General features: G+C 39.0%; 3 protein-coding genes and 1 long non-coding RNA gene across 4 annotated transcripts in view; 3 read left to right on the top strand and 1 right to left on the bottom strand.

Annotated features, from left to right (window-relative positions):
- The window catches only part of Ptp61F (Protein tyrosine phosphatase 61F), a 118,971-nt gene extending 106,967 nt beyond the window's left edge, over nucleotides 1-12,004 (top strand). The window contains exon 8 of the mRNA XM_067787116.1: nucleotides 11,851-12,004. Within this exon, the coding sequence (XP_067643217.1) occupies nucleotides 11,851-11,860 (10 nt within the window). The 3' untranslated portion in view covers nucleotides 11,861-12,004. The remainder of the gene's footprint in view (nucleotides 1-11,850) is intronic.
- LOC137254094 (uncharacterized) lies at nucleotides 9,014-11,277 on the top strand. The gene is made up of 2 exons (XR_010953976.1): nucleotides 9,014-9,143; nucleotides 9,916-11,277. It is a non-coding gene; the product is annotated as an uncharacterized lncRNA (long non-coding RNA).
- Nucleotides 12,005-12,051: 47 nt separating the features above from the next.
- Nucleotides 12,052-15,602, top strand: TSG101 (tumor susceptibility gene 101). The gene is made up of 9 exons (XM_067787118.1): nucleotides 12,052-12,240; nucleotides 12,328-12,412; nucleotides 12,570-12,635; nucleotides 12,691-12,854; nucleotides 13,752-13,857; nucleotides 13,911-14,110; nucleotides 14,180-14,392; nucleotides 14,456-14,589; nucleotides 15,181-15,602. The coding sequence occupies exons 1-9, from the start codon at nucleotides 12,193-12,195 to the stop codon at nucleotides 15,365-15,367; spliced, it is 1,203 nt and encodes a 400-aa protein (XP_067643219.1). The 5' UTR covers nucleotides 12,052-12,192; the 3' UTR covers nucleotides 15,368-15,602.
- Nucleotides 15,603-15,701: 99 nt separating this feature from the next.
- kud (oligosaccharyltransferase subunit 5 kud) lies at nucleotides 15,702-16,340 on the bottom strand. Its single transcript, XM_067787119.1, has 2 exons — nucleotides 16,185-16,340; nucleotides 15,702-16,122 (listed from the first exon to the last, which is right to left on the bottom strand). Exon 2 carries the CDS (start codon nucleotides 16,108-16,110, stop codon nucleotides 15,871-15,873), a length of 240 nt encoding a protein of 79 aa, XP_067643220.1. The 5' UTR covers nucleotides 16,111-16,122; nucleotides 16,185-16,340; the 3' UTR covers nucleotides 15,702-15,870.
- Between the last annotated feature and the right edge of the window lie 1,300 nt (nucleotides 16,341-17,640).

Raw genomic sequence — 17,640 nt, 5'->3', positions numbered from 1 at the left:
TAGCACTAGGTGGCCTTCTCCACATGATATGGTGGCTCCCATGCTTCCTAGAGTATCTAGGCCCAGTATGATGTCGTCGATCGCTCCGGGCATGACGTGTAAAACTGTGTGGAGTGACGCTTCTCCGAGGCGTACCTCAGTCCTTATGGCGTCGAAGATGGTAGTGCTAGTCCCGTTTGCCATCGTTATTTCGATGGCCACTCTCACCATTTCTCCGCTTCCCGAGTTCACCACACGTTCTGCTAAGCTGCTCGAGACGAAACTTCTTGATGCCCCTGTGTCGATGGCCGCCTCGGCTGATTCCGCGCCGAGCTTGGCTACGGCGTAGAGGCGACCATGCTCTTGGTACATTGTTACTGCCGTTTCAGCGCTGGGTTCCTTGGGTATCGTTACTGCCGTTTCGGCGCTAGGTCCCTTGGGCTCACGGCGCCTTCTTCTTCGTGGAGCCCCCTGTCGTTTCCCTGACGTCAGCGGCAGCATTCGATGGTTCGTATATCGTTGCGGCCACATTCCCAGCTAAAAATTTTCTGTGGGTTTCGGCACCTATTGGTATCATGTCCTCGTTCGCCGCATCTCCTGCATACGCCGTTGGGGTCGTATCTCTGATTGCCTGGAGGCGTGCGGTTCGTTAGGTTCTGTGGTGGTGGTGGTTGTGTAGCAGGTTTTGATGGTGACACCCGGGTTGTGTCACTGGCGATGTGTCGCGTAACTTCGCGGTGATGTCCGCCTGATGATCTTCGATAGTCCTCGCGTATGTTCTCGTATTCTTCGGCAAGTTTCAGGAGCTCTGCGAGATTAGTGAAGTCCCTCCGACGGATGTAAAGTTGGTAATCGGGGTGGCTGTTATGGAAGATTCGTTCCAGCTGCTGTTCGCTGGTGTACCCTGCGTGTCTCATCAAGCTTTGGATTCCTAGTATGTAGTTCTTATACCTCCTTGTTGTGCTGCCTTCGTTGGCGTATGTTGTCGTCGAGCCGCTCGAAGTACCTGACTGGTAGGAAGAAACGTAAAAAAGCCTTTTTGAAGCTTGTCCACACTCCTCAGTGCATATTGTTATTGCGGTACCATTGTAGCGCGGCGCCCCCTAGTAGCTCGGGCATGGTTTTTGGCAGGAGGTCCACGTTTAGCGCGTATACTTCGGCTAACTCCTCTAACCGTTCGATGAACGCTAACGGGTCCCGTCCACCTTCATACTTTACGGACCACTTTCTTACCTGGTCGATGATGGGCGTGAACACCACGGTCGGTGCTTGAGTTACCTGGCATGTATGGTTCATGGCTGGTGCCGTCATTCCCGCTGGTAAGTACGGTTGCGTGGGTTGAGATGTGCCGGTTGATGATGCCGAAATTTCTGATGGTACGTGCTGTTGTGTGGGTACTGTACTCCTGGGAGGTGCCTGAGATGTACCGCTGGGTGGTACCGCTATTCCTGATGGTAACTACTGTTGTGTGGGTACTGTATTCCTGGGAGGAAACGCGAATTGAGTTTGTTCTACTGTTGTAACGGCGACCTTCGGTGTGCCTCCTCCGTTCGACGGAGTCGGTGTCTTAACCTCACTTACGTCCCTCATGTGCGTAGTTTCCTTGTAGGTGGCTTGTAGGGATACAAATTTTTCGTGCATTTCCGAGTTCGTATTTGCCTTTGAGGCCAGTGCTGCTATGCGCTTTCGGATTTCTCGGGTGGTACCTGTCTGCTCAATACCCAATTCCTGTGTGATGGATATCAGCTGCTCCTTTGAAATTGTGTCTAACCACGTGGTATCGATCTGGTCGACCATTTTGTGGTTAGGTTTCTCGTCAGGAATGTTCCTTCTGACGCGGTAACGATTTGCAAGGTCCCTGCTCGGGCGCCAATTGTAACGAAGCTTTTTTCCGTCCCGGCGCTTCTTCAATAAGTGCTAGGGGTATACTCGCCGTGTCCAAGGTTCGCTTACAATAGATTTGTAGATTTGGGACACTGTGCAAATCGCTTTGATATAAATTCACCTTCTATCTCTAATTCTATATATGTATGTACACTATAATTAAAATGAAAAATTCTATGTAATCAAAAGAAGAAATATTTGTTGTTTTCGTTTCACTGTATGCTTGCTCTATACTTCGTGGTGGGCCAACGGTACTCGTGTCCCGTTAGGACGCCTGGCTGGTCGTTGCCTGAGTGCGTGTAAAACGTGTTTCGGTGACTCCTTGCGTTGGCGTGTATGTACGCAACCCTAGTGTGGTTGACGTCGTGTATTTGCGTGACTCTGCTGTGGTCACCGTAGTATGTGTGCGTAGTGCTGTTGTGGCCATCGTGGGGCTGTGACCAACGTAATGTGCTTGCGTAGCGCTGTTGTGGCCCGCATCGTATGTTTGCGTAGTGATGTGGTCCACGTAATACGTTAGCGTGGTGCGGTTGCGGTCAGCGTAGTGGCTGACGTAATGCTGTGGCCGACGTAGTGTGTGTGCGATTGTGGCCGGGGTAGTGGATTGGCGTAATGCTATGGCCAACGTAGTATGTTTGCGATTGTGACCAGCGTGGTAGTTTGGCTGGCGAATGTCACCTGCTCGCGGGGCGCGTCACTGTGGTGGTGCCGTTGCTCACGAGGTCTCAAGCGGTGTTTGGTGGTATAACCGACACATTCACCACTTGGGGCCACGACTCACTCCTGTGAAGCGACCTGTCCGCATGGTAGAACCGACAACTTCAAGGGACGCTCCACAAGTAGCTCTGGTCACGACCACAGCTCCGTGCTTCGGCACGAGGGTAACTCTGGTACAGTTGAAGTAGTAGGTTTGCGTAACTTTGCTGTGTCAACGCAGTATATTATCGGGGCGCTGTCGTGGTCAGCGTAGTAGATCGGCGCAGTACTGGAGCCAACGTAGTGTATTAGCTATGGTGCTGTTGCGGCCAGCGTATATATTAGCTATGGTGCTGTTGCGGCTAGCGTTGTATGTTTGCGTAGTGTTGCTGCGGCCAACGTATGTGCTTGCGTAGCAGTGTTTGTGGCACTGTCACTGTCGGCGCAGGCGGGCGGACGCTGCCTGTACGCGGGTGCGCGTTACTGTGGTAGTGCCGTTGCTGGCGAAGTCTCAAGCGGTGTTTGGTGGTGTAACCGACACATTCACCACTTGAGGCCACGACTTACTCCTGTGAAACGACCTGTCCGCATGGTAGAACCGACAACTTCAAGGGACGCTCCGCAAGTAGCTCTGGTCACGGCCACAGCTCCGTGCTAACTAACTAACGTCCTGCTGTGTTGCTCCTTTTATTGCTTTGTTTGGTATTGCTGGCTCAAATGGTTGCGTTGCCATGGTTGCTGTTCGATGTTGCGAACGCTCGTTGCGTTGCTGAGATTTGTTAGTTTGTTGTGTTGGCATTAAAGTATTGTGCTTGCCCGTTGTGTTGCTGAGACTTGTTGGTTGGTCTGCTGCTATAGCCTTTTGTGACTGCTGTTGTGTCAATGCTGTATTGAACTTGTTGGTTGGTCTGTTGCTATAGCCTTTTGTGACTGGCTGTTGTGTTAGTGTTGTATCGAATATGATGTATGCTGTATTGAACTTGTTGGTTGGTCTGTTGCTATAGCCTTTTGTGGCTGGCTGTTGTGTTAGTGTTGTATCGAATATGATGTATGCTGTATTAAACTTGTTGGTTGGTCTGTTGCTATAGCCTTTTGTGACTGGCTGTTGTGTTAGTGCTGTATCGAATATGATGTGGGGTCGTTTTGTGTGGGCCAAATTAAAATAAAAAAATAAATGTAAGGCGCGATAACCTCCGAAGAGATCTAAGGCCGAGCTTCTCTTCCAATTTGCGTCGTGCTCCTCTTGATTTTTCCCTACAAATTGGCCGGACGGGACCTACATGTTTTATGCCGACTCCGAACGGCATCTGCAAGGCAGATGAGTTTTCACTGAGAGCTTTTCATGGCAGAAATACAATCGGAGCGCTTGCCAGACACTGCCGAGGGGCGACCCCGCTTAGAAAAATTTTCTTCTAATTGAAAAATCTTATTTCTAAAATTTTGATGTTGCTTTGCCCGGGAGTTGAACCCAGGCATACGGTGTGATAGGCGGAGCACGCTACCATCACACCACGGTGGTGTTATATTTGGTCCTCACAATCTATGATCCGTCAAATATAACACACATGATGTTTTGAACCAAGCCGAATGACCACGCATGCTTAACCAACGAACCGATATCATTTCGTTACGATAATTAACGTTAATAATCGAAACAAAGTCTTTTCGTTTCGTTTATTAACGTTAAGAACGTCAAATTAACGAAATGATTTTGTTTCGTTTTCTGCCATATCAAAACGAAATCAAATCGTTTATGTTGATTATTAATTTCAAACTATGCTGGCAAAGCTGATTGATGGCGGAGTCATTAAAGGTGAAAGCATTAGCCGAGCTGATTGAAACTTTTCTCATGAATTTTGACAGTACGAACATTTCTCAGAGTATTTTTGACATTACCACCAACGAATTACACAACAAATTACATGGAGTTTGTGTGTATGTCCACTCGTCGTTACCACCTTACGGCTTCACCATGGCTATAGCATTGCCAGCACAATTCAAACATAAAGTATCACGTTTTTGTTAACGTTTTTAACGTTAACGAAAGCTTTTCGTTTCGGTTAAAAACGAGATACAATTTATCTTGATAATTTCTTTATCGATAATATTTCGAAGTGTTTCAACGGAAACGGTGGAAATTTTTTGATAAACGATTAGCTTAACGTTAAGGTGAATCCCTGCGAATGACAAAGTTTTAGTCAATAATAGCTGTGTTTTTTTCTCATCTATATACGTTTACGCTTAAACTTTATATGGACTGCTAAGCGACAAACTTTAAATACACCTCTGAAATTGCTACGCATAAAATTAGTACTACTAAATTTCAATACGCATTATACTCAGATGTAACTAAAATATGTGTCTATGTTTTACCCTCTGCACTAATTCTATGTATTCTAGGCGCGTCCACTATTGATCACAACTGATTCAGCTATATGTTATACACAGAAATACAACAGAGGGTTGTGTCTCCGCTTGCTAGTTGTTGCTGTAGCTAGTTGTTTAACCACAGCCGCTAGATTGGTCTCCTAAGCATTATCTAAGCGAGGATAGGGGTTTTTTTCAGGCGCAAACGAAACGTATGAAATGAAGAGGGACAATACAACTTTTATATTTTATACTACGAATATTCTTATGTTATTTAGCATTTGCGTGAATAAAGAAACTAATATAAAGCGATATTAAGAAGGCTGATTCCACGATAGTTGGTGCAGTTTGCAGTATCCCCCTTATTGTGGACTGGGCAAAGAACACTTAGATTCCAATCATCGGACATGCACTCGTCTGCGCATATTTTGCTAAGAAGCTGATGCATTCGCCTACGGAACTTCTCGTGGTCATGAGAATCGAAGAGATGGATCTAGCTGATAAAAATGGTATGGGGAGGAGTAAAAATGTGTAGACGAAACCTGTCTTTCATTAGCAGGAAGTAAATAGATTCTTGCCATATTTCATATACCGCTAAATCGCATTCATGAATATTGAGGTGCAACGTGTGCTCTGCCATTGAATGGTATCCTATTTAAGTCAAATTATAATAGACTAAAGAAAGGTACGTCCACACCGGTAACGAAATAGCAAAGTTGTATAACAATTGTTTTAAAACAATTGCAACTTGTTATACAACCAAGTTATCTAATTCCTTTGATCCTTACCGACAACCTCTGGGTAACATGTAACCTGCTATAAAAACAGAAAAAAAGTTACACAACATCGTGTTATACAACATTTTTCAGTTGAATTCCTAACAAGTTACATAACACTGGTTATAGAACTGTTTGTAACACGTTTGGTTACTGGTGTGGACGCACCTTAATGTTGTTTTAAAAACTTAAGAGGTTCTGACACATAAAACCAGTGCGCTGTTGCACTTTATCAGAGTTGCCAAAGTAAAATTTTATTATTAGTTATTTGCATGCAATATTTTACTTTTGGCAACTCTGTTCGATCGTCATCGTGTCGTGATCACCATTGTAAATTTTACCAAGTAGCGCAACTAACAGCTGATCGGTGAAAATTCGCACATTCACATGCACAGTTCTCGACTCAGTTTCAAAAAAAAACTTTAGATTATTTAATTCAACTTTTAAAGTGAGATAATCCTTACAAATTTATGTATACAGAATATATATGGCGTGTTTGTTGATATTAAAACAATAGTTTTATTTATATTAAAGCTTTTATCATTTTTTTTGTTTAACTTTGAAAAAACTCCGAACACCATTCTTTCATTATATGACATTCGACTGCCTAGTCCACTGCCTTCCACTCTATTCGCAACATAACCTCTACTTAAGCTGCCAAACTATATAGTAAACAATGGTGATCACTGTCGTTAAAAAACGAGCAATGATCGGCTGATGGTGGTCCGCAAACGCATTGCAAAGGAGTATTGTTAGAGTACTCCAACATGAAGAAAATGGAACACGTAATCCAACAATTTTTGCAGGGCGGTTCAACCGCTACAAGGGTTAATCGGTTTTTGATAACTACTGTCCCTTTGTGTAAAAAAAAAATAAATGTAAGGCGCGATAACCTCCGAAGAGATCTAAGGCCGAGCTTCTCTTCCAATTTGCGTCGTGCTCCTCTTGATTTTCCCTACAAATTGGCCGGACGGGACCTACATGTTTTATGCCGACTCCGAACGGCATCTGCAAAGCAGATGAGTTTTCACTGAGAGCTTTTCATGGCAGAAATACACCCGGAGTGCTTGCCAAACACTGCCGAGGGGCGACCCCGCTTAGAAAAATTTTCTTCTAATTGAAAAATCTTATTTCTAAAATTTTGATGTTGCTTTGCCCGGGAGTTGAACCCAGGGCGTACGGTGTGATAGGCGGAGCACGCTACCATCACACCACGGTGGCCGCCACTGTCCCTTTGAGTATATCTTTAAAACCAAGCCAAGTGACAAAGTTTATGTTTTTTCAATATACAGGTATCTACTTATAAATTAATCCACTGCTTGATAAAAGTTCCTCCATTAACCATTCAAGACGAAAATGCGAGTTATAGTTACGCCAATGACCCAGCACCTTAATTGCCCTAACGCCTCACGGACCGCTAGTGATGGGACCATGAATCAAATTGTAAATAAATCTTCAAGTTATTACCTATATATAAGCTGTGTTTTTTTTACATCTATATACGTTTACGCTTAAACTTTATCTTTATCTACTCTTCTGAAATTGCTGCGCATAAAATTAAATAAATAAAAAAAAATTTCAATAGGCATTATACTCAGATGCAACTAAAATATGTGTCAATTATGTTTCACATCTACACTAATTCTATGTATCACCTTTACAAATGGTGTGTGTCCACTATTCACCGCAACCGATTCAGCTATAGGTTATACACGAGACACACAACAGAGGTTTGTGTCTCCGCTTTTCGCTACATGTTCTGTAGCTAGTTGCCGCTAGATGGGTCTCCTAAACATAATCGAACCGAAGGCCTTAGGGAGTGTTAGCGATATGGATGGTCCTTTACCGGATGCAGATCCATCTCGGGAACGATTTGTTATGACCACATGCGGCCCTCTTGGCCATCCCACCCTCCCACCCCCTACATCCATAAGGAGTTCGGGGTCGCCAGAAACTCGGCTGTTAATGAAACAGTATTCGCCACGGATAGGTGAGGTTGACAATTAGGTTTGGAGAAGCTGTATATTGCGTTGGCAACCTGAAATGGTTGCGCTACATAACCCCTTGAATCTGGTATTTTAGTCGTCTCTTACGACAGACATACCTACCGCGGGTATATTCTGACACCCCTAACCCGCTGGGGGACACAAAAACCTTGTCATTTGCCTTGGTTTCAGAGATATAAACAAAGGGACATCGGAAAATCGATTAATCGTCGTAGCGCTTGAACTGTTAGTGATGGAAGCTTGGGTCATATTGTGTATTAGTAGATTCTTATGTATTTCAAAAACAAAATTTTTTAATTTCTCTTGTTTCGAGAGTTATACCGGTTTTTTTCGAAAGTAGTCGATGCCCCGTCATCTCACATGGCGCGTGTACCATTATGACTTAACGTTGAATCAAATTGGTTCTTAATCTCCAGTTAGGTGGCTGTATAATGCAAAAAAAGTTTAGAAAATCTTTCTTGATTTAACCGATATAGGACAATTTAGGTGATGGGTTATTTGTGTACCGATAAATTCTTACTTTTGCCTTGAAGGGATAACGATGGAACTTTAAATAACATCGTAGATTAATCTACAGCTTGGTAGCTATATAATGCAATAAAAAGTTTAGAAAGTGTTGTTTTTGTTTTAAGAGATATAGGGCAATTTACGTGCTGGGTAATTTGTGTACCGATAACTCCCATTTTTGCTTCGAAAATTTAATATTGGAACTATAGATCTAATTGTGGATTAATCTAAAAGTAGGTACTTATATATTGTGAAAACAAAAACTTTGTAATTTGCTTGGCTCAAGAGATATGTACAAATAGACAGTAGTTATCAGAAAACCGATTAGCCCTCGTAGCACATGAGCCGTTAATGATGGAACCTTCAATCAAATTATGATTAAATTTACCAGTGTAAAACTATGTATTCTAAAAAAATTTAAAACTTGCTTCGATCAAGGGATATGCAAAATAATCGGTTTTGTTGACAGTGGTTGTGGATACAGGGAATATCTCGTTGCATTTAAAGCGTTCATGTTAAAACGTTGAATCAAATTGTTTTTTTTTTTTTTTTTTAATTGTGTGTTATTCTACCGATAGTTGGCTATATAGTGTAAAAAACAAGTTCGTACCATATTTGCACATGCCCTAATCTACAATAAATCGTCAATAGATAATATCCGGTAATCTCGTTATATGTAAACTAGGCCTTAGTCCGGCTTGGTTCAAAAGTAACACCCCTATTATGAACTCGTACGATACACGATAAACGCTTGCAATCTGTTCTACCGTATTATGAAATAAATTCTAGCGTGTGAAACTCGATCGTTAGCGTTTATCGTTTATCGTGGTATTGCCATACGCTAACTATCGCATACGCTGTTCAATTTTCTACGCTAGCTATCGCTGATAAAATTTTCCACGATACGTTCGGAACTATTTAAATAAAAGTAAATATACAATTATTACATAATCCAAAATAATCCAACTACAGCCTCATTCCCAACACTCTGTTGCAATACCCTGGGCAAGAAGCCTTAAAGTGGCACAAACATTGTTTACTATATAGTTTGGCAGCTTAAGTAGAGGTTATGTTGCGAATAGAGTGGAAGGCAGTGGACTAGGCAGTCGAATGTCATATAATGAAGGAATGGTGTTCGGAGATTTTTCAAAGTTAAAAAAAAAAAATGATAAAGGCTTTAATATAAATAAAACTATTGTTTTAATAACAACAAAAACGCCATATATATTCTGTATACATAAATTTGTAAGGATTATCTCACTTTAAAATTTGAATTAAATAATCTAAAGTTTTGTTTTGAAATTGAGTCGAGAACTGTGCGTGTGAATGTGCGAATTTTCACCGATCAGCTGTTAGTTGCGCTACTTGGTAAAATTTACCATGGGCACAAACCTTCAAAATATTTGGGATGGATGGCCTATTTTTACGGGCGCGCAAACTGCCTTCTATTTCTGTTAAGACATACTCTGTCATCAATTTTGTTTATTAAACTGTTTTTGCATTGATTCTCATAAGGTTGGTCGAATCAGCTGTTAAAAGGTTACCGATACGGTTGTCGATAAAGCACCAATGTCTCCAGCTTAACAGAGGTTGCATAAAACATTTTATTATAACAGCTTTTAAAAACTTTTGCCACTTTTACGTACAAGACAAATGAATTGTTAGTATTTACGTTTTGTTTTGCTATCTGTTTCGTATAGATTCACAAAAATTTGTAAACAAAACTCTGCTGTCATTCACAATAGTACATCTATCGGGCGTGTGGAAATCGCAATATGAAAGCTGATTTTTTACGATACGGTAGGAAGCGTTTATCGTCTATCGTATGAAAATTCATAATAGGGTGTAAAATTCCAATTTTTGCTTTGGTGCCCTACAAGAAACGCTGATAGTTTTACTAAACACTCACACTTGTAATTGACAATGCTGATCCTGCGATGACGTAAACATTGACACTCAAATTTATGTATGTTCCTTTGTTCGCTCACGCATGTCCGCATGTACCCAACGACAGCCTATAATCATGAAAAAGGACTCAAACTAGGAAAGCTTCGGACACCTGGTACAGAACAAAAGAACATACAGCAGATACCATTATGCATGTGAGACAGATACATAATTCTCAACGGAATTTTATGTATGCGAGAACAGTTTATCCGATTTAATCATGTTGTCACTACTGACTGTCATATGACAATCAAATGATTATCACGGTTGTTTTGTTATTTTTTAAATTCCGCCATTTTCAACCGACGAAAACCATATAAAAAATAAGTTTAAAAAATTAAAAAGAGAGCATTTCAAAGCTCCCTGCTAAAAGAAAAAAAAAATCGAAAATAATATTAAAAAATACCAAAAGCTGTCGGAATGTGTGGGGCGCACTCAAAAAATTGATACGCGAAAAATAATAGGGGGACTCATGAAAGCATATAAACTTATAAGGTGTAAAATTATATCCATTTACACACGCTGTTATATGAACGCACCTAGAAATACTCTTGATAAACTTGATTGTTTATCAGCTGTATTATTGCCAAACAAAAATTTTTTGATTGTTATATAAATTAAAAAATGCCAAGATTAAGTAAAAAATCAAAACCAAAACGTCTTTACTAAGATATTCTAGTAAATGACTTGCTGATGTTGGAGATTTCTGATGAAAATGCCTGCTGTAATGTCTGCAAGCTTGCATTCCTTTGAGTTTACCGCGTTTACACAATGAAATGTGCGCGTAAATTTACACAAATTGTGTAAATGATTTTTCATACAAAATTTGACAGTTCGTTTACGCACTAGATAAATTTATACGTTTACACACTTTATAAGGCATTTATACGGTTACATGAGTCCCCCTATTAGTGGTTAGTGGTGATTCATTTTTAAATGTGTTTCCGCATGAGGAAAGCGCTCTTCTGTTGTTTTGTTATTTTCTGGATTTAAATTGGACATTCTGAACTCGAATTCTTATAAAACTATTTATTTTAAACAAATAAGAAACACGTATGCTTTTATCACGTACAAAATTAAAAACGAAATGAAATAAAGTAAATAAAAAGCAAAAAGCATTGTTTCATTTTTGGCGGAATATAACAATGGTCATTTATGATAGTATAACAGTCAAACCTGATATCTACAGTAAACTATCATTTATGACACTTTTTGATAGTTAGAGTGCCAGCACTGATCCAGGAAAAGGAATGAGAGTGAGCAGTACGGCTACATACTTAATCAGTAGGCCAAGTTGGTGTATAAGAAGGAGACAAAAACTCACACGTACGCAATTGTTTACATCACATTTGCGCAAGTCCCCTTAAGTTTGTGATAGAAAGTTTGTATGAAGCGCTGATCGTTAGGTTGACATTGCTGACAATCAGATGATAGTCAGTATTCTTGTAGGGTGGTTAATGATTGATCTTTATATCCAATTGTTGGTTAATCTACAATTGGATTCCAAATATTACAACAACATTGGATTGGTTTAAGAGATACCCACAAATAGACAGTAGTTATCGGAAAACGGAATAACCCTCGTAGTGCTTGAGCCGTTAATGATCAGCTGTATTTTATGGGCAATTTTTACTTCACTTTCCTCTAACTCTTCTTTTTTTCTCTCTTTCTTTCATTCGCTCAAGCAGTCAAGTGTGACGTAGATGCGCAGAACGAAGGAATGTTGAACTCGTAAATGCGCAATCTTCTTTTGTGATATGTGGTAGTAGACATTATGGAAATTCCCATTCATAAAACGATTACAAAACTACTGCCCACAAATCTATCGCTTTTCGACTCACATCACCAGGATTCAATCAATCATTGGAATCATTGTGAATGATGACAAAGTGTGATTGGAATAAACGTCAAAGGTGAACAAAAGAAATATTTCAGCAGGGGATACTCTTTGTTGTTATTATCCCTTAATATTAGTCACAAATATTTTAAAGAAAAACTTGCCAGAAACTTAGATTAAACACAGTTGAAAAATGATGCCCGCTGCAGAAGAGGCACAGATTTCTAAGCTTCTCTCTAGGGTGAGTGTACTATCTCAAGATCATAAATTACTATTTACCACATGCAATATATGAATAAATAATAGACGAAACTGCGTTTATTTGCAGTATAAAAACATAAACGCCACAAAGAAAGATGTCATTGACGTAATTACCTCGTATCGGTCGTTGGCATACAATTTGCAAAAATTTGGTAAGTTAAGAGCGGGTGTTGGTCTTAACCCAAATACTAACCTTCCTGTACATATGTGAATATGGATATGTGTATGCATTCTTATATATGTATATTTGTAAACTATATATTCACTATTGTTATGCATTTATTTCATAATCATTATTCCTTTTCTTAGTTTTCAATGATGGCAGCACGAAGGACCTTTTCAATTTGTCTGGAACCATACCTGTTGTCTACAAAAGTATGTGAGACTTTCTTTTTGTTTATGAATTATATATAATATTTTTACTTTTCAGATAACACTTACTACATTCCCATTTGCATATGGCTAATGGACACACATCCACAAAACGCACCAATGTGCTTTGTTAAGCCAACACCGACAATGCAAATTAAAGTTTCCATGTATGTCGATCATAATGGAAAAATCTATTTGCCTTATCTTCATGACTGGCAACCGGTGAGTAAAAACATTTAGTTACCACAACATTGATTATTATAAGAGTACAAACAAAAGTTAATAAACCATGAGCACTTGGGAATGTCAAACAAAGTAATTGACAATAAACAAAAATCCAGCATTATCAGTGATTTGCACCAGATGGCGCAACACTGAATAAATATAGTTGGTAAAAAGGAATAGAAGTAGCAAATTTGCCAGTCAAACAAACCACCGCTGTATAGCTAAATGGTTAGCGCAGCATGCCTAAAGCGTACTGATGATGAAGGCTTAGCACCCTTCGAAATGGATCTATCTGCGCAGCTATGGCAGGTTGTCTGAAAAATTTTCTACTTACTATTCCAAAAACAAATTACAATTTTTCAAATTTAGAAAAATTAAAAAACAACAATAATTATCATTAGAAAAAAATTATTGTTCTGGCCTTGAGCTCGAATCGAACCTTGAAAAGTTCGCTATTTTTACCTAAAATTCTTCCCACTGGAAGGCATGCCTATCGAAAGAGGCTACAAAAATCAACAGACCCGAGTATTCGAAAGGCCAGGGGTCTGCCTGTGACCGCTACTTGGAGCCCTGAACCTTCGAGTTTTTTTTTTTTTCTGCTATAACATTAATGGCAAAAGTTGTAAACGAATTCCAAATTAGATGTTGAAAGATTACCTCTTCTGTATAAACTTGTTATGGTAGAATCTACAAAATGACTATCTAAAGGTTACCAATAGAGGAGTACTTTGCCGGCCTTGGATGGTGCTAGGGTAGGTTTTACTTTACTTAACTATTAATCCAACGGCCACAACAGCAATCTGCTATTCAATCACTTTACTAGTGCATCGTCAACCCAATACCTCGGGATTTGTTTTGCTTATCTATGCTCTTATCTCATTTCTCTTCTTTCAGCACACATCCGATTTACTCTCCCTCATACAAGTAATGATATTAACATTTGGTGATCATCCACCAGTATTTTCAAAACCGAAAGATCAACCACCCAATCCTTATCCAGGTAGGTATCAATTGATATACAAAAAAACGCATTTTATCAACTATATTATGTAGCGTTTTCTACATCTGGTGGCGGCGGATATCCACCTTATCCCACAGCTAATGCTACCGGTGGCGGAACTTTTCCACCATTTCCACCAACCAGTAATTTCGGACCCTATCCACCGTATCCTTCAGCTAATTCAAATGTAGGTGGAAGCAGTTATCCATCATATATGAACTTTCCACAAGTTCCTGGCTATAATGCGGGATACGTAAGTAGCATTGGAATTTGAAGGCAAAATGTGGAAGAAGTTAATTCATTAACATTTTTTGTTCAATAGAACCCTTCAACACCCAGCTCTACGGGTACCATCACTGAGGAACATATTAAAGCCTCGCTCATAAGCGCTGTAGAAGATAAGCTTAGACGTCGTCTACAAGAAAAAGTAAATCAATACCAAGCTGAAATAGAAACGCTTAATCGTACCAAGCAGGAATTGGTAGAGGGTACCAGTAAAATCGACAATGTTATTGCGCGCCTTAATAGAGAGGAAGTGAGTTGTTGATTTAGTATATGTAACCGCCGTTTTTATGTAAATTACGTTTATCACTTTTAGGTTGAGCTTCAAAAGAATATTAACATTTTACGTGATAAAGAACAAGAGCTTGAAAAAAGTTTAGAAACTTTAGAGAAATCCGATGGCATAGATCCGGATGAAGCTGTGACTACAACAGCACCACTCTACAGGCAGTATGTATTCATAACCTTGTTATTGAGCATTTTTCGAGGTACCATGATGCTGGCTTAGAATAAGAGTTGTGAAATATCGAAATTCTTCTTTACAATCATTTAAAAATAAATTTCCTAAACAATTTAGGGGGCGATTAATGCTAGATATAAATGACACAAGTTGAGTTAGAGTGAGAACTAATTTTGATCATTTATTAATATTGGTTCCATTGAGGGAGGATTATTGTCAATCCTTTTTCGAACTACATTTAAAGTTGCCACTTCGCCCGCTTAAGCTGAGATGAGCAGCAAAATTCTTTGATATCGAACAAAGTGGCATGGCTAAACTCTAGTCAACCTTAACTGGAGTTAAAACTGGCACTAAAAACGGGCATTATTGACATGTAAACATTCTTTGGTTCGAACTATACTTGACTTTGTATAAAATTACATTTTAAACAAATTTTAAGGCAGCTTCATATGGTACAACCAAATGCTCTTCCACTCTTTAGTTGGCATCATATCACCCGCCTCAAAACAGCCTCCAATGGTTGCATATTTCAATTAATATTTATAACATAATATTCCTACTTAACCTCCCATTCCAAACAGGTTACTCAATGCTTATGCTGAAGAAGCAGCACTTGAGGATGCAATTTACTATTTGGGTGAGGCCTTACGATGTGGTGTCATTGATTTGGAAACTTTCTTGAAGCATGTACGTCAACTATCACGTAAGCAATTTATGCTACGTGCTTTAATGCAAAAATGTAGACAAAAAGCTGGTCTTGCTGGATAAATACATATTAAAAAAAAAAAAAACAGTTCAAAGGAGTGAGAACTAATTGGTTAAATCAAAACATTAGTGGCATGAATAAAATTTTACAAGAGGGCGAACTGAACATAAAACGATATATTGGAATTTATGGTTATTCGATGAACTACATATACAATTATTAATTTTTACATATTCTATGCAAAAAAAACTTAAAAGGTTTAAACGAAGTAAAAAAATGATATAAAACAGCAAAGAATTTTTTTTTTTGTGAATTTGTGGAAGCTATAAAAAATTTATGTATGTATAGCTAATATTACCGAATTAAATGTTTTTACTTATTAATTATAAATACACATTTTAACTTTTTTCACCAAACCGTTTAATTACGTTTGTATAATAAAAGAAATGCATAAGCTTACATAGAAAGAAATCGACGTTCACATCAAACCAAAAGTCTTCAAATACAATGCGTTCCCATTTTAGGAATCCATAGTATAGCGGTAAGTCTAAAACCTATTTTCTATTTATACATATATTCCCACTGACAACATAAGAAAAACTACTCCGAATCCAAGAAATATTGATGCGCATAAACTGATTGAGAGTTCCTTAAATAGAGTATGGTCCTTTGAGTTTTGTGGGCGTGACACCACAAACACGAAGAACCAGGCTGTAAAGAATGTGCCAATTATCAACAGCACAGTGGCTAAATGCGGAAATACTGCTGGATTTACTGGTGAAATGTAACGTTGCATTGTATCCATTTCAATTTTAATCTGCAATGAGTTAAATGTAGTATTTATAATTGCTAAATGGTTTATTGCCCCGTAATTATTACTAGTATATGAAAGTATGTGCCGTAGATGAATTAGTTGGAATGTCAATTTTATTGCTGCTTGACAAATACGTGGCCCGGCTTTAGGCATAAGTGATGTGTATTCGAAATCGACTTTTGACTTTGTACTGCAATTTGGGCGAATTCGTGTCGTGTATTTGGCGCTTTACATTGATTTCCTTAAGGCAGGTTCGATCAGCTTTTTTATCTGGTTATGGCTTTATGGTTATAAGTCACCATTAATTCGCCCTTTACGCATAGACGTCAAAATTCCAAAGTGATTGGATCACCTGATTTGTAATTGACTATCATCATACCGCACTGCGTTTTTTTAGCGCACGCAAACAACCAGCATTTTTTGCCCTAACCCAAATAAGATGCGTTGCGACAATGTAAAGCATGTGTGCAAACGTCAAATCTATATGTCACCCAGAACAACAATTAGAAATCGAGTTAGGTTTTCACGCAGCAAATTCAATTTGGGTTGCTCTCATACAAGTTGTATGTGCATGAGACATTTTTGACAGATAATGACTTGCGTGCGTTTATATAAGGTTGGCATGTATCGCTATCTCATTCTGTATCTCTTTCTATCACCCGCTGAAGATAGGCGGCCCCATTGTGAATTCATACAAGTGAAAAATCTTTCTATTCCCCCATTGCCATACCTACCTGTCAAATAATAGCTGACAGGGAGAACGGCTGTCGCAAATGGCCAGATAATGGTAGAAAGGTTTGTTTTTTGCTCGCGGTTATTAAATTGAACCTCCATGACTTGCCCATTTGTGTTTCAAATCAGCCTTTCTTTTAAGTGTCTACAGAAAATCATACTACATATTAGGGGGACTCATGAAAGCATATAAACTAATAAGGTGTAAAATTATATCCATTTACACACGCGGTTATATGAACGCACCTAGCAATACTCTTGATAAACTTGATTATTTATCAGCTGTATTATTGCCAAACAAAATTTTTTTGATTGTTATACAAATTAAAAAATACCAAGATTAAGTGAAAAATCAAAACTAAAACGCCTTTACTTGTTGATGTTGGAGATTTCTGATGAAAATGGCCGCTGTAATGTCTGCAAGGTTGCATTCCTTCGAGTTTATCGCGTTTACACAATGAAATGTGCGCGTAAATTTATACAAATTGTGTAAATGATCTTTCATACAAAATTTGACAGCTCGTTTACGCACTAGATAAATTTATACGTTTACACACTTTATAAGGCATTTATACGGTTACATGAGTCCCCTATAATTATTCATTTCTAAAATCTTGTTAATAGATTAAATGTGAGCAGCCAGTTAAGCGAACATTTTAAAATATGTAAATAATGCAATATACCAGTAGTCTACAAAAAAGTTCGAAAAAGGTTATTGAGCAATTAATTTAAGTAATCGAACAGCGCTTAAACAGGTGATCGAGGCTGTTTACTATTGTGAATGTTTAT

The sequence above is a fragment of the Eurosta solidaginis genome, chromosome 5 (genome assembly GCF_040869045.1).
Source record: "Eurosta solidaginis isolate ZX-2024a chromosome 5, ASM4086904v1, whole genome shotgun sequence".
NCBI classification, from domain to species: Eukaryota; Metazoa; Arthropoda; class Insecta; order Diptera; family Tephritidae; genus Eurosta; species Eurosta solidaginis.
Note: the sequence above shows the minus strand (reverse complement) of the source record. Positions and strands in the feature narration are given on the sequence as shown.